The sequence below is a fragment of the Penicillium canescens genome (genome assembly GCF_028828765.1).
Source record: "Penicillium canescens strain IBT 15451 chromosome Unknown utg000004l_segment0_segment0, whole genome shotgun sequence".
Lineage (NCBI taxonomy): Eukaryota > Fungi > Ascomycota > Eurotiomycetes > Eurotiales > Aspergillaceae > Penicillium > Penicillium canescens.
Window position 1 is genome coordinate 4003729 of NW_026703966.1, and position 14568 is coordinate 4018296.

At 48.1% G+C, this 14568-nt stretch overlaps 8 protein-coding genes across 8 annotated transcripts; 5 read left to right on the forward strand and 3 right to left on the reverse strand.

Moving 5' to 3' along the window:
- Positions 1-869: 869 nt before the first annotated feature.
- Positions 870-1349, reverse strand: N7446_006867 (uncharacterized protein; the record flags this gene model as incomplete). Its single annotated transcript, XM_058515614.1, has 2 exons — positions 870-907; positions 941-1349. The coding sequence occupies 2 exons, from the start codon at positions 1347-1349 to the stop codon at positions 870-872; spliced, it is 447 nt and encodes a 148-aa protein (XP_058372792.1).
- Positions 1350-2822: 1473 nt separating this feature from the next.
- N7446_006868 (uncharacterized protein) lies at positions 2823-3017 on the forward strand (the record flags this gene model as incomplete). The annotated part of the gene is made up of 1 exon (XM_058515615.1): positions 2823-3017. The coding sequence occupies one exon, from the start codon at positions 2823-2825 to the stop codon at positions 3015-3017; it is 195 nt and encodes a 64-aa protein (XP_058372793.1).
- A 1363-nt stretch (positions 3018-4380) lies between these two features.
- Positions 4381-6170, forward strand: N7446_006869 (putative methionine permease; the record flags this gene model as incomplete). The annotated part of the gene is made up of 4 exons (XM_058515616.1): positions 4381-4734; positions 4795-5523; positions 5576-5976; positions 6032-6170. 4 exons carry the CDS (start codon positions 4381-4383, stop codon positions 6168-6170), a joined length of 1623 nt encoding a protein of 540 aa, XP_058372794.1.
- Positions 6171-6591: 421 nt separating this feature from the next.
- Positions 6592-7554, forward strand: N7446_006870 (alpha/beta hydrolase; the record flags this gene model as incomplete). The annotated part of the gene is made up of 1 exon (XM_058515617.1): positions 6592-7554. One exon carries the CDS (start codon positions 6592-6594, stop codon positions 7552-7554), a length of 963 nt encoding a protein of 320 aa, XP_058372795.1.
- Positions 7555-7919: 365 nt separating this feature from the next.
- Positions 7920-8749, forward strand: grpE (mitochondrial nucleotide exchange factor MGE1; the record flags this gene model as incomplete). Its single annotated transcript, XM_058515618.1, has 3 exons — positions 7920-8168; positions 8229-8654; positions 8717-8749. 3 exons carry the CDS (start codon positions 7920-7922, stop codon positions 8747-8749), a joined length of 708 nt encoding a protein of 235 aa, XP_058372796.1.
- Positions 8750-9269: 520 nt separating this feature from the next.
- N7446_006872 (phenylalanine--tRNA ligase) lies at positions 9270-10814 on the reverse strand (the record flags this gene model as incomplete). Its single annotated transcript, XM_058515619.1, has 1 exon — positions 9270-10814. One exon carries the CDS (start codon positions 10812-10814, stop codon positions 9270-9272), a length of 1545 nt encoding a protein of 514 aa, XP_058372797.1.
- Positions 10815-11847: 1033 nt separating this feature from the next.
- On the forward strand, positions 11848-13042 carry N7446_006873 (uncharacterized protein; the record flags this gene model as incomplete). Its single annotated transcript, XM_058515620.1, has 4 exons — positions 11848-11995; positions 12048-12052; positions 12147-12245; positions 12350-13042. The coding sequence occupies 4 exons, from the start codon at positions 11848-11850 to the stop codon at positions 13040-13042; spliced, it is 945 nt and encodes a 314-aa protein (XP_058372798.1).
- A 647-nt stretch (positions 13043-13689) lies between these two features.
- N7446_006874 (cytochrome c oxidase subunit VIb) lies at positions 13690-14329 on the reverse strand (the record flags this gene model as incomplete). The annotated part of the gene is made up of 6 exons (XM_058515621.1): positions 13690-13724; positions 13779-13842; positions 13900-13981; positions 14041-14071; positions 14185-14187; positions 14263-14329. 6 exons carry the CDS (start codon positions 14327-14329, stop codon positions 13690-13692), a joined length of 282 nt encoding a protein of 93 aa, XP_058372799.1.
- Positions 14330-14568: the final 239 nt, after the last annotated feature.

Consider the following 14568-nt stretch of genomic DNA (forward strand, 5'->3'; position numbering starts at 1 on the left):
TCTGCCCTCACAAAAGAGTTTCATCAACATTTATGCCATTCTAGTTTCTAGGCCAATTGCCAGTTGCCAGTTGCTTTACGTCAATTGCGTAAACACCAAAGCCCTAACCTCCACACTGACCCTAGGGCATACATTATATGAGGCATTTGGCAATGCAAATGATGTATGAGGGGCACCTAAAACACAGTAAATGCTTAGTTAGATTCTTCAATTTCTTCTGATTTCCTGTTTCCACTCGCTTGCGTGTATCCCAGGATAGATAATGGAATTCAGAATGGGGATTCCACTCACATTTCACACTTCCCTCCTTCGAATCAAAGCTCTTGAACAAGAGTACATCTTCAACACCCTGTTTGCTCATATAATACCATTTGCGAGTCTTTTTTGGCTCATACAGTGGATATAAGAGTGTTCCTGTATAGTCGCCGCGAATCATATCGCTTTCGACTAGCTTAGACGTGTCAAGATTTCGTCCGTCACACACAGTCATAGGATGATCTTCAACTGGTCCATTCAGGGGGCGCCACATGCTGGAATTTCTCAAGTCAGTTAAAGCTCAAAATACAAAGTCTTTTATATAGTTTATGAGAGTAAATGGGGGAAATATGGTGGCTAGCTCTCACTTTATCATTTGTACTCGCCCGGAAAGAAGGTGGTGGGCTTCTTCGGGGAGATGATTGCGAATTCGTTCAGTCATAGAGGCCCCAATTTTGTCTTTTGTGAGTAACGTGTCTTAAATTTTGTCAGTAATGAAAACCATGTATTGAATCCAGTATGAATTGAATCTTCTTGGTAACATAATTACGGCAAGAATTGACTTTGATTTACCTATATGAACATATCGGGCAAAACTCAACACATGTTGATTTCTAGTTCGTCGCTCCTTTGCGCTCTTCCTTTTCCGAACCTGTTTATGATAAAAGGTAAGCAGAAGTCAAACTTGGATGTAAAATGCTGTTGCTCACTTTCCAATCAAAGATCAACACCCTATCAACACCCTCGATTTCATTTCTCAAGATTGCCTCACATTCCGGCAGAAAGATGTTTCGAATCTGTTCTGGGTCCCAGTAATCCTTTGGTGTGGTGGACCAGGGCGGAGGGTACCTCCGATACACAAAGCCATTTTCCTCGAGAGTGAACTTCTGATCTTCTTTCATTCCTCTGATATCTTGAATAATCTCGGTATCTTCTCCTTTCTGGAATATTAGGTTATGTGGCTTCTTTTGCTCATTTTTCGTCTTTTTGCGGCCAAATTGGGCAATTCGATATGGTCGAGTCTCGGTGTAGCTGGTTTGCCATTGTAGATATGTCAACTTGGTTTCAATATCTGTCGACGTACTACAAGACATCCAGACAAGGAATCAAGACTATGGGGCAATGTTGGAGCTGGAAAGAACCAATGCAGGGAAAGAGATCGTGGAGAGGAACACAAGGACCTATCAACCCAAAGCACCAACCTCAACACAACCCAAGCAAAGAAAGAATAACATGGATAACAAGATAGTATATGGATTTGGATGCTTTTATATTATATTGTTGAAGCCCTGCTGGGGCCCCTACATGCCGATTCCGGCGGTTACTGCCCAAGTGTAGAAGGGCCCTGTGCCAGCGCCAAGCAATAATGATTCAAAGATCCATGCTTAGCTTAACTATATGAGTCAGTCAATAAGTCAAACTTCCCATATTGAAATAAATATGCAGGGCCTAAGGTTCGGGGACCAAATACGTAAAGTGACTCATCGCACTAGGCCTAGTACAGACCTAGTAGGTAGGGCTAATTGAATGAGGCTGGGGGTTAAGTGGGGCGTGAGACCACCTCAGGAAACATTGTATCTCGGTTATAGAGCTCTCCTGGACCGGGGTATTATCGAAAATCCTTTGAGGTAGTTGCTCTTCTCGGGGAGCGTCCTTCGCAGTACGTGAATAGCGACACCTGCTGCGTTTAAGAAAAGTGGGAAATGAACGAAACCGAAGTTATGCAACAGCTCGGATTCCCAGGCATCATAGTTAATTGCCAGATCCCGTAATATGCAGATACAGTGAACTCATCCGTAGCAGAACAGGGTGCTTTGACTGGCTACGTTCAGGTACTAGTAGTAATGTACAGCCGGAAAGACCTTTCCTGTCAGCTCGCAAATAAATTGTACAGTCTTCGCCGCTTCGTGTATTCAATATTTCAAGATTGTGATCATGGCTAGGATCGGTGAGCGTCTGTAGTACTTAGGTGCCTCTTGTCATCGAGACCGAATCATTCAAGCTTCTCCATTATCAGCCTTCGACTTTATTTTATTTCCTCCCTAGCAGGCCTTATTTAATTAGGCACTACGCATGTCATATTTTGCGATGGCGAAAGACTTCTTTTCGATCATTTTGCCCGAACGTTTCGCAAGCCCAGAGGACCTACCTATTATCGACTGATCCGGCTTCCAGAAGATTCCAAAAGACCCTATCTGTCTTTTATTCGAGGATCATTTCGCAATACGCCATAGCCTTGAGAGGCCGGACGTCTATATCAAGCAGCCCCTGCTCACGGGCTACAACGGGTCAGCATCACTTGGCTTATATTTCCTTCGAGAACGGAGAATTTGCCAGATTTCAATAAACAATTCTCACGAATTTTATCGCCCGCTACCTTGGCTGCATCGCAAAGGACGGCCAAAATTACTGATCATTGTTTCCAAAAGTACACCGAGACGCTCGGCGACCGCATTTTGGACGAGCGCCTGGTTGATATCGAAAGCTCACTCCAGCAAGTCGAGGCTGGCATTGATCACTTTCACACTCACAACTTTATTCACAATGATACTCACCCTGGCAACGTCATGTCCAAAGCACTAGATGACAAGGTGGTGGTATTGATCGGCTTCGATTCCTGCAGTATCCAAGGAAATCCACTCCCAGGGAAACAGGGACAAATGCCCGATGCAGTCTGCGCTGCAGAATTTGAAAATTATGGCTCTTGGTTTGAGGATGCTGCGCGAAAGCCTGGGCCAAGAATGAAAGATGGAGGCCTTTGAGTGCTGACAGGGGCAATGATCAAGGCAACCGATTCAAAAAGAGAGGAGAGACAGAGTAGGAGTGTCAAGAAGGGCCAATGTCCAGAGTTGAAAGATTGCGAGACCAAATACACCTGACTTGCCTCCTTACTATCAAATATCTTGGGGGCATTTGTTTAACTTGACGGCAACTTGAACAACTTGGAAGTACTGCTTCACTGCCAGCTCTTTAGCTTCCATCAACTGCTTTTAATCTATTAACGGCATAATCAATTCTTAAGACTAAGTTGGGAGCTGGCTTTTATTCCCCCGGAATGCTAGTAAATCGAGCTTTTTGGTTTTATTTCACTGGTAACAGATCGCTTTTAGTCCCCGGATGTCCTGAGAAATAGAGCCTTTTGATATTGTTTTACTGGTAACCACGGAATTCGATGGTGTCGAGCTCAGCACCACTTCTGATTCGTTTTTCATGTAATCCTCCTCCTATCCTCGGAAAGGTACAGATAAGGGGCGGGGCGGTCCTTACAGGATTGCTCGAGGTTACTTTTTTGAGTTTCTGAGGGCATTGAGGTCAAATTTCGACCATATTTTCGGATTGCGTTGCGCTTATCTATCGACGGGTATGAACCTTGCAATAATTTGCAATAATTTCATAGGTGATGCAGGACTCAGGCTGGGACTTTATCATTATAGGGAGAAGTCACACAGTCTAACATTGAATCTGTCCGATGGTCATTGTCACTGGGGGGTTATAGTGGTAACATATTTAGCGAGTTAACCAGTTGATTAATGTACCCGGGGGCATAGAAAAGCTTGTTCAGAATTGGACAGTCGATATCGCAGTTCGGGTGGCATACATGGGTGGAAGTGCTACTACGTATTCTGGATCTATAGCCATCTCTGATTTGTAGTGAAATCTCGTCTCCCATTTCCTACAAATCCATTTTTGTATGCCATATATAAGCTCAGTGTCATCTCTAGACCAACACTTACAGGAATTTGGGTCATATTGAGAAGGATCATCTGGACTATTTGGGGTCGTCGTACTTTTTACAGCTGTTACATGTGATGCAGAAATGGATTACCAACGTATAAGAAATCAAGAAACTTCAAATGGGTAAAATAATAAGCGATCTAATCTCAACATTACATTTTAAGTGATCAGTCAACATGAGTACCCCATTCTTGAACAGCCGAACGCAGGGATGAAATACACAACATCCGGCCTGAATGACGTGCCAGCCAATATGATGATTTCCAAGCAACTTCCGAAAAAGCACCTTATCTCCTATGAATAACACTGGCTGCCTCGATACTCGTCGGTTTTGCTTGGAAATATTTAAATCGGACGTGGGATTGTTGTTTCCTACATAAAACCCTCCCCATGGGTACCCAGGAAACACAGCCTCTTCTGGGCGCATCAAGCCACTCCGGTGCAATTTCACAAATTACAATCCAACCACAAGATAATACACATGATGATCTCCCCGCGCCATACCCCGACGCACTGCCAGGAGCGACCTATAGAAAAAGCCTCAACTGGTCAAGCGCATACATATTAGTCGTTTCCCGTGTTATCGGCAGCGGTATTTTCGCTACTCCAGGCTCCATTGTTAAATCCGCCGGAAGTATTGGATTGACTCTCTTAGTATGGCTTGTCGGAACGATATTGTCAGCTTGTGGTATGGCAGTGTCGATGGAGTACGGCTGCATGCTACCTCGGTCAGGAGGGGAAAAGGTAAAAATACCGCTGTAACACACAAGAGATGCATCGGCTAAACTGGAGTGTTGTATATAGGTGTACCTTGAGTATACCTATCCCCGACCGAGGTTTCTTGCCTCGAGCCTCATCGCAGTCCAGGCGGTGCTTCTGGGATTCACGGCCAGCAACTGCATCATTTTCTCGAAGTATATCTTCTTTGCACTTGGTACTGTGCCGACTGAGTCTCAACATAAGGCACTTGCTGTTGGTCTTTTGACGGTCATTACTATCATTCATGGCTGCTTTTTGAAGACGGGGATCTATATCCAGAATATTCTCGGATGGGTGAAGATATTCCTCATTGGTGCAATGTCCTTGACGGGAATCTGGGTAGTATTTCTCCAGTTTTATGGAAATACTGATGACTTCTCTCCAGGAGCAAAGACTGGCAGTCCATTTTCTTGGGATTCAATGTGGGAAGGATCAAATTGGAGCTGGAGCGTGCTTTCGACGGCGTTGTTTAAGGTCTACTACTCCTATGCCGGTCTAAACAACGTGAACAATGTTCTCAATGAAGTGCATGATCCTGTTGGTATAGTAAAGACTGTGTGTCCCACCGCCCTACTGACAGCTGGGGCATTGTATACCCTGGCAAACCTTTCGTACTTTCTCGTTATTCCTTTGGAAGAGATCAAAAACAGCGGAGAATTGGTGGGCGCATTGCTGTTTCAACGATTATTTGGTGATCATATTGGAAAGATTTTCTTCCCGCTGGCCATCGCAATTTCCGCAGCTGGAAATGTGATGGTTGTGACATTTGCCTTAGTATGTTTGTTCCCTCTGGGCCACAAGCTTCAGACTAACGTATACACTATAGGCGCGCGTCAACCAGGAAATAGCACGACAAGGGTTCCTTCCATGGCAGAATGCTCTCTCGTCAACGCGGCCATTTGGCACTCCACTCGGTGGACTGATTGTGCACTATATCCCCTCTACTCTGGTCATATCTCTCCCACCACAAGGCGACGTCTACAACTTTATCCTAGATTTGGAGGGATACCCAGGACAGATCTTTGCATTGTCAGTTACGGTCGGTCTACTTATAGTTCGCTATCGGGAGCCAGATCTTGTGCGGCCCTTTAAGGCTTGGTTGCCGGCTGTCTGGCTACGAGTCGCGGTATGCCTGACTCTGTTGATAACCCCATGGATCCCGCCGCCCAACTGGCAAGGGGACGTCGATTTCTTCTATGCGACCTATGCGATTGTTGGTATTGGAATGTGAGTTTGAAGACATTTTCATAGTTATACATTGGAATATTACTAACTAATGCAGTCTCCTCTTCGGGGTTCTCTATTGGTACATCTGGACGGTGTTGCTGCCTCGCTGGGGAGATTATAAACTCGAGGAAGAGAAGGAAGTACTTGCCGATGGAACCAGCATTATTAAATTGGTTCGTGTATACGGTGGTTAGGAATGTGTGTTGTCGCTTTCAAGAAGTAATATGTACTCGGCTAGAGGGGCAGGCAATAGTCACAGGGGGGTTTCTAAGGCTTGCCTAATTTGCAATTCTTTCGAATATCAATTTTTACCTCTTGTTTCACAGCTGCATACTGTAACTAATCAAATACAGAACTGACTCATACGGACAAATCCATAATGAAACTCGCCGACCCTTCTGCGGCATCAATCAAGCCGATCCCGAGGCCCCTTTGGGTGCCAGCGGAGACTTTCGAACCCTGTTCGGCCCCATAGACTAATCTAAGCGCTCGCCCCGCCAAGCATGGGGGCCGAGTCTGATCTGTTATAAAGACGCTCGTACTTGGATCTTCAAATGTTCTATGTTTTATTAAGAAACAAAATCAATTTAGCCTACTCCAATATATACCTACATAATGCCTCTCCAATTCGACCCAGTCTTCCAAAAGGCTGTAGCGCCCTTGTTGGCAGCTAAAGCCAACGGCCCCCAGCCTGATAGAAGCAACCCACTTTCCATTCGAGCTAGCGTGGAACCTGGTTTTGTGAAGTTGATGACGCTACTCCCTGAAGCTGCCGATGTCAACTATGAAGAACACCAAATCCCAACATATGACGGGCAATCCATTGCTGTATACCGGCACTGGAGAAAAGACCTCGACACAACGACACCACAGCCGGCAATTCTACATTTCCACGGCGGCGGACTGATCATGGGCCGTGCACATATTTTCAAGAAAGCCCAGGATTTACTTGCCCAAAAGTCCGGCGTGCAGGTATTCTCTGTCGACTACAGATTGGCACCTGAGCATCCGTACCCGACGCCCGCAGAAGACGGCTATTCTGCGTTGGTCTGGTTGCAGGAGCACGCAGCTCAGTTCTCAATTGATCCCAAGCGCATCATCACAGTTGGAGAGAGCGCCGGGGGAAACCTGGTAGCCAGCATCAACCTGATGGCTCGGGATCGGAGTCATTCGCCTCCCGTCGCAAAGCAGATGCTGATTTATCCCATGTTGGATGACCGCAACATTGCTCCCATTCCGGCAATGGATGGTCTCCTTATGTGGTTACCTGAAGTAAACATCACTGCTTGGTCTGCTTACCTGGGTGATGATTATGGAACCGATCGCGTGTCACAGTATGCTGCTCCGGCTCGTGCGGCTACTCTCAAGGGTCTTCCGAGTACATACCTGGAGGTTGGCACTTTGGACATGTTCCTTGAGGAGAGTTTGAAGTATATTTCGCGGATTGCTAAGGAGAATATTGAGACGGAGCTTCATGTTTATCCGGCTCTTCCTCACGCATATGATGTGTTTGCGCCTGTCAGTGAGGCAGCGGAGAGGTCCATGGCGGACAGATTGCGGGCTATATTGAGCGTATGATGGGTGCTCGTTTTCGGGAACAATAAATATGTTGTCTTCTCATGGGGTCTCGAGTTTGGCCGTAGATGTAACGTTATATAACCAGAAATGAATTATATTGTTCAGGGCTGAGAAATTGAATTGCATGAATGTGAATCAATATTTTCTGGTAAGCAGCTGTCCCTTTCATCATAAACAAAATGTGCATGCCTTTTAAAGAGCTAACAATGTCGAGCTTCTGTAGATCTATAGAAAGTAGAAGAAGGTCCACTCGGCCCTGCGTTTTTCCTTAAAGCGGTCAGGTGATTCCCGATGAATTTTGTCCGAGAACCATCCCGAGTCACTGAATCTCCCAAGCTTCTCAATTCCACATCTCACCATTCATAATGTTCCAACGATCCATCTTCAGACAGGCTCAGGCCTCCCGCTCCGTCATCTCCTCTTTTTCCCCCGCATCGCAGGCGCTGCGGCGGACAACACAATCGCGTGTGCCGGCGGCTATTCGGGCATTCGCGCCCCAGACCACCCGCTGCTACTCCACAGAGAAGGAGGCAACGGAAGCTCAGAATGGCGAGGCCGAGAATCCCCTCCAGAAGGAGCTTGATGAGAAGAACAAGGAAGTGATCGAGCTGAAGGTTTGTCATTCATCTAAGCTCCACGCCATCCATCCCCAATGCTAAATAATTCCTCTGTAGGACAAGTACCTTCGCTCCGTCGCCGACTTCCGCAACCTCCAGGAGCGCACCAAGCGTGACATGGATGGCGCCCGTAACTTCGCCATTCAGCGTTTCGCCAAGGACCTCCTTGACAGCATTGACAACTTTGACCGCGCCCTGCTGGCCGTGCCCGAGGATAAGCTCTCTGCTGAGAAGACCGATGAGAACAAGGACTTCCTTGAGCTCGTCTCCGGTCTCAAGATGACCCAACACATCCTCCTGAACACCCTGCAGAAGCACGGTCTAGAGCGCTTCGACCCCGGCGAGAAGGTCGAGGGCAAGGCCCAGAAGTTCGACCCTAACCTGCACGAGGCTACCTTCATGGCCAAGGCCGACGGTCTCGAGGATGGAGATGTCATGTTCGTCCAGAGCAAGGGCTTCACCCTTAACGGACGCGTTCTACGGGTGAGTCCCACTGCTATTTCAGTATTGAAGACCATTTTGACTGACGTTCTTCTCTCTGCTAGGCTGCTAAGGTTGGTGTCGTCAAGAACGACTAAATCTCTTCCGACAATACCTTATAATTCTTCACTTCTCCGCCTTTTCCTCACTTCTTTCTTCTCTGTACCATATACCATACATCATGATCACGATAGGGTTTTGTACTCGGATACGGCTGGCTTTTGGACCCGGGAGAAACCTTTCCTTCCTTTCTGCTTGTCTCTTGAATTCGGTTGTATGATACACCTTTGTTGCATGTACCTGGAGGCGTCCGGATTGTCTCGTGTTGGTGGTGTGTTTTCGCTTGTTTCGTGCAATCTGGGTCGCTATCCTCTGCTACCTCTCTCCTCCTCATCTGTACAATATACACCTTCTGGGGCGCTGCCATAGCCTCTGATGTTTTCATGTTTCGTTCTATGGACTATGCTTTATAATGTAGTGCTTCAATAAGGTAGATGCTTGGGTCAGTATACTAGACTCGCGCGAGTATCCAAAAGGCTTTGATTTAATGAGAGGAATGCTATAATTTACAAAATTCACATCTAATAGTAACAGTATAGTACAAGATCTAAGCCAAAATCACCTCAACTCAACACCAAGATCACTGACCAACTTCTCCCGAACCTTCAGATCGATCTCATTAGCTTCCTCATTCGTCAACGTCCTCTCCAAACTGCGATAATTAATCCGATAACACATGCTCTTCCGCGCAGTCTTCGGATGCGTAAACTCATCAATGAGAGTAACATCCTCAACGAGATCCCCACCAACCAACCGAACAATCTCCATAACATCATTCTCATGGAAAGGCACCGCACCCCCAGCAGCACTACCGCCACCAGTCACAGCAGCACCAGGCAACCAGAAAGCAACATCCTTATAGCAAGCCGGATGCTTAGAGAAAGGCTCAAAGCGCGCAATATGCCCAGCCCGGAACTGGGACAGGAACCGCTCATCGCGTGACCAGAACAACCGGATATCAGGGATGTTGAAGAGCAACATGGCAATACGCTCAAGACCAAGGCCAAAAGCCCAGCCAATGCGGTCCGGCACGTCCGAATTGATCAGTAAATCTTGCTTGATCACTCCACAGCCCAGGATCTCCAGCCAGTCCCCTTGCCAGAAGACCTCCAGCTCCCATGACGGGCTCGTGAAGGGGAAGTAAGCCTCCACCCAGCGCACCTTCAACGGCTCAGCCTCGACATCGCCGCCGCTACTAGCCGCCGCGGCTTTACTCGCTTCCGTGAAAATCTTAATAACCATCCTCTCAAGCGAGCGCTTCAAATGCGCAGCCACTGCCTCGACTTCCTCAGCATTGTGATGCTCATTCTGCAAGGGATTGCGCTGGTCATGGATAGTCGGGTTGGGATCCTCGACGACAACATCATGCTTAGGGATCTTCTCCACATCAGCCATGATCTTAGCTGCTGTTTCCTTGGACGCTGCTAGCGGGTCCGTGGCTGGCCGCTTCCACAGCATTGCACCTTCCATCTGGTGGAAGACAGGGTAGTGGCTGCGGTCGATTGCGTCGCGGCGGTAGACATCCGCAATGACAGTGTAACCAACTTCGTCTGGGCGGGTATTTTCATTGCGGGCAATTTGCTGGAAGTAGGCTTGCTGGTGGGCGCTTGTGTGTGTGCGCAGGACGGTCTTGTCGTTGACGTAGTAGGTATCAGTGCGGCTGCGGCCTGGGTGGTCTGCCGGGAAGCCGAGGACGTCGAAATTATGTTTTGTTGAGACGACTGGGTTCTTCTCTGAGTAATTGCCGTAGCTTGGGGCCGGAAATTGGCTTTCGATTAGCTTGCGCGTTATGGCGAGTGGGTGGTTCTCGTCTAGGTAAAGGCGTCGTCCGACGTGGGAGAGGATTGTGTCTGGGGTGTTGGTCCATTGGTCGGTTGGGTAGGTGTCGCCCTCGATGTTGAGGGTTGAGGGTTGCTTTGGTGTTTGAGAGGCTGTGCTCTTTGGTTCGTTTGTTTGGCGGGCTGTGGTTGAGCTCCAATTGCGGGTGAGGGTGATCGACTTCAGCGGGAGGGATCGCGGAATGGCGGTTCGGGGCCGTGTTGAGGCAATTGACCAGCGGCCACTGCTGGCGCGCAGGGCTCGGCCTGTTGCGAACAATCGCATTTTTGGTGGTGAGTCTGGGGGTTGGTCGAGCTTGAAATTGTCTGCGTTTAACGTCTATCAAAACATCTTCGGGCCGGGGAAATTAGTCCCCGAAGTACATTATCATATCTGATGAAGATTAATCTGCACTTCAGACAGGAAACTCAGTGTGCATTTTGAGAATGATCTTAGCATGGAATGGACGCAATACTCCACAACTTTGTCTCTGTCTTAGTCTAGTTCATTGGAAATGCTTTCTTTCACTGTTGATTCTGGCGTTGGGCCTACACATACTATATATTTTGTGAAACCGTCCACTTACTGTCTGCTATTTTACTAGAAATTCAATACAATGTGTCGCATATCTTTGTCCCCTTGGTTAGAACTATATACAGTGCACTAGTAATTTCTTTTTGCTCGGTCTCTCGAACTACAACCAAGGTATATATTTGCGCGCAGCAACTAACGTCAACTTATACTATCAAGAAATATATCAAAGCCCAATTTCAGTTAAATTTCAATAGACCGTGTGTCTACCGTGGGCATCAATACACGCTATACCCTGATCGTCTCACCTAAACTTAGGTTTTGTGGATATCTCATCACCCCTCTACACCCCTCCAGGGCTCGTCCCTCGGTTATCCAACACCCGCAATAAATCCGAAGATCTCCATAGCCGAATAAAGTCCGCAGAGATCAAACGCGGAGACATCAATGGCGATACTCGCGATCGCACCCTCGGTGTCCATTTCAACCACCGAGAAATAGCCGTCTATAGCATTCAGGGACTCGGCGTTGTATGTCCCTTACAGAACGTTTGTTCCATCGGCGCAAAGGAAACGCATAACCGATGCCGTGATTGGCCAGATTATGCAGCCCTCATGAGTCAAATAGATGTGATTGGCCCAGACTGACGGGCCGAGTGGGTCTCGGAGGTCTGATTTGACTCCGTTGGTTTTTGACGAAATTACGTCAAAGTCCGAAAAAAAGAGCCTTACTTCAGCCTCTCCCCCTCCTTTTGTTTTTCTTCTTGTTCATAGGGATCTAAGTCACCATGTCGGACGGCAAGATGTTGGAGGCTCCTGCCCACCGAGTCGTGTCCGTTCAAACGCCCTCAAAACCGAAGCAGATGCATTATCCGTTTTGGTTTGGAGGTTCGGCGTCATGCTTTGCTGCAGGCGTGACGCATCCGCTGGATTTGGGTATGTTGGTTCCTAGCTGATCGCGTTATGCATACTGACATGCTGTTTCTAGTCAAGGTATGTGGCGGCTTTCCGTCCGAGACTGTTCGGTCCTTTGTGGCCACCCTTGGTTTCGAGCCCAGACGCTGATAGATCGCTTGTCGCATAATAGGTCCGGTTACAGACGCGCGCGCCTGATGCGCCGAGAACAATGATTGGCACATTTGGACATATTGTGAAGAATACTGGTTTCACCGGGTTATACAGTGGTGTATGTGCAAAGCTCAAGACCCAGTGCATGGCAGAGGTGCCAGGGCACCAACAATGAAGGGGAAAAGTTGGCTAACAGGGGGCGAATTGGATCTGGAACTATAGCTCTCGGCCGCGCTCCTCCGTCAAATAACCTATTCCACAACTCGATTTGGTATATACGAAGAACTGAAGTCGCGCTTCGCCACGCCCTCAGAAGCGGGCGCCGCACCGAGCATGCTGACCTTGGTTGGCATGGCCTGCGCATCCGGCTTCATCGGTGGTATCGCCGGTAACCCAGCCGATGTGATGAACGTCCGCATGCAATCCGACGCAGCCCTCCCTCCAGCCCAGCGCCGCAACTACCGCCACGCATTCCACGGCCTCGTGCAGATGACCAAGACAGAGGGATTTGGTTCTCTCTTCCGCGGAGTGTGGCCCAACTCCACCCGTGCGATTCTCATGACTGCCTCGCAACTCGCCTCTTACGATACCTTCAAGCGCATGTGTATTGAGAAGGCCGGCATGGCCGATAACCTCGGCACACACTTCACAGCGTCGTTCATGGCTGGGTTCGTGGCTACTACCGTCTGCAGTCCTGTGGATGTGATTAAGACTCGCATTATGAGCGCTTCTCCTGCTGAGAGCCGCGGCCATACCATTGTGGGTCTTCTGCGTGATATCTGTCGCAAGGAAGGCCTTGCGTGGACTTTCCGTGGTTGGGTGCCTAGCTTTATTCGCCTGGGTCCTCACACCATTGCTACCTTCCTCTTCCTTGAGGAGCACAAGAAGCTTTACCGTAAGATGAAGGCTCTATAAAGGTAGAGATACAAGCTGCCATCTCTCTTCGGGCTCTCTTTTCACCATTCGCCATCTCAAAACCTCATTTACGCCTCTGCCCGATCATTTCTCGGTATATACGACTTTTCCCATCTTTTGTTATTTTCTGTTTGGGTGGTGCACTTTTGGGATTTACGAGCAACTCTTTGGCTTGTATATAGCTAGCATTCTTTGGGTGTCTCTTTCATTAGAGACTTGAGTGATGGTCACGGTGAGTCGTACAACACCTGCCTTGAACATGGCCTACCTGTACAGGATGTGGTGTATACATTTTGCTGGGAGACTGGGATCATATAGAATTAGATACACACTGAATCGCACTTAAAGCATTTCCGCAAGGACAACTGTTTCCTGAGTGGTCTTAATTTGCGATTGTAAGCCATGGCTGGCACAACAATGTCTACAAAGACAGAGAAACTACCCTAATTTAGTAAGACAAGCACCAGCTAACAATAAGTGTCTTTGCAATACGGCCAGTCTATAGACATCCTTTCTTGCCTTGATGGACAAAATGACCTAGGAAGATAGGGACTGTATCCCGCGTGACCCAGTAGAGTACACTGGAACTTGACGATACATAAAATTGACACAGCTCATTTAACCAACCCAAAATGCTCGTTGGCTATCTATTTGTCGAGGTGAGCAGGGAAGTTGCCAGCCTCTGTCATGAATCGTTAGCATGAATGAAAGCAAAATCAGGCGATTCAATACGTACCACGCTGAGCGTCCCAACGGTCGGTCCAGGCCTTGGGGCACAGAGAGCGGAAGGCGTGATAGAACTGCAGAAAGACAGGTTAGATATCACTGTGTTTCCATTTGAATATTGCCTGACATACCTGCTTGCAGGGGCGGAAATCCTCGCCCTTGGCAGTGGTGCACTTGTAGTAGTCGACATAGTTCTGCCAGCAGTGCTTGGTCCTAACAAGGGAACGAAAGTTAGTAATCATATATTATCGAACGGGGACGAAATCACATACTGGTTCTGCTGGGGGAAACGGGCGTCGTAGCCTACGATTCAATCAAAAATTGTCAATTTCACCATCCACCAGCCGATCGGGGGTTAACAGTCCAAACGCATCCTCGAAGCGAAGCAAGCGGACAGGATTCGGATATATACGCACCAGCTGCAATTAAATTAGCCATTGACTCTTAATTTGGGCGTCTGGCCCCGGTTTCGTGGGAGAGGGGAGAGAACGTACCAGTCACGAACTTGAAGGGCTTTGTCTCGAGAACTTCATCGGGGTCGGCTTCCGGAATGGCACCCATATTTGCGATGTGTAGCTTCAGAAGAAACAACACACGAGAAAAAGAATTGGAGTGGTATGATCAGGAGGAGGGGAGAAAGTGAGCCGGGAAGAGCGACGTTGGGTGATTGAAGCTGTGAAGTGCCGGGTATGACCGCGGGCGGTCAAGCGAGAGCCACTGAGCGTTCTCGCTTTTACACCCGAGCCAGTCACGTTTCTGGAAAGCTGCCCGTCCAACCTCCTCATCCCACTACTTCTCTT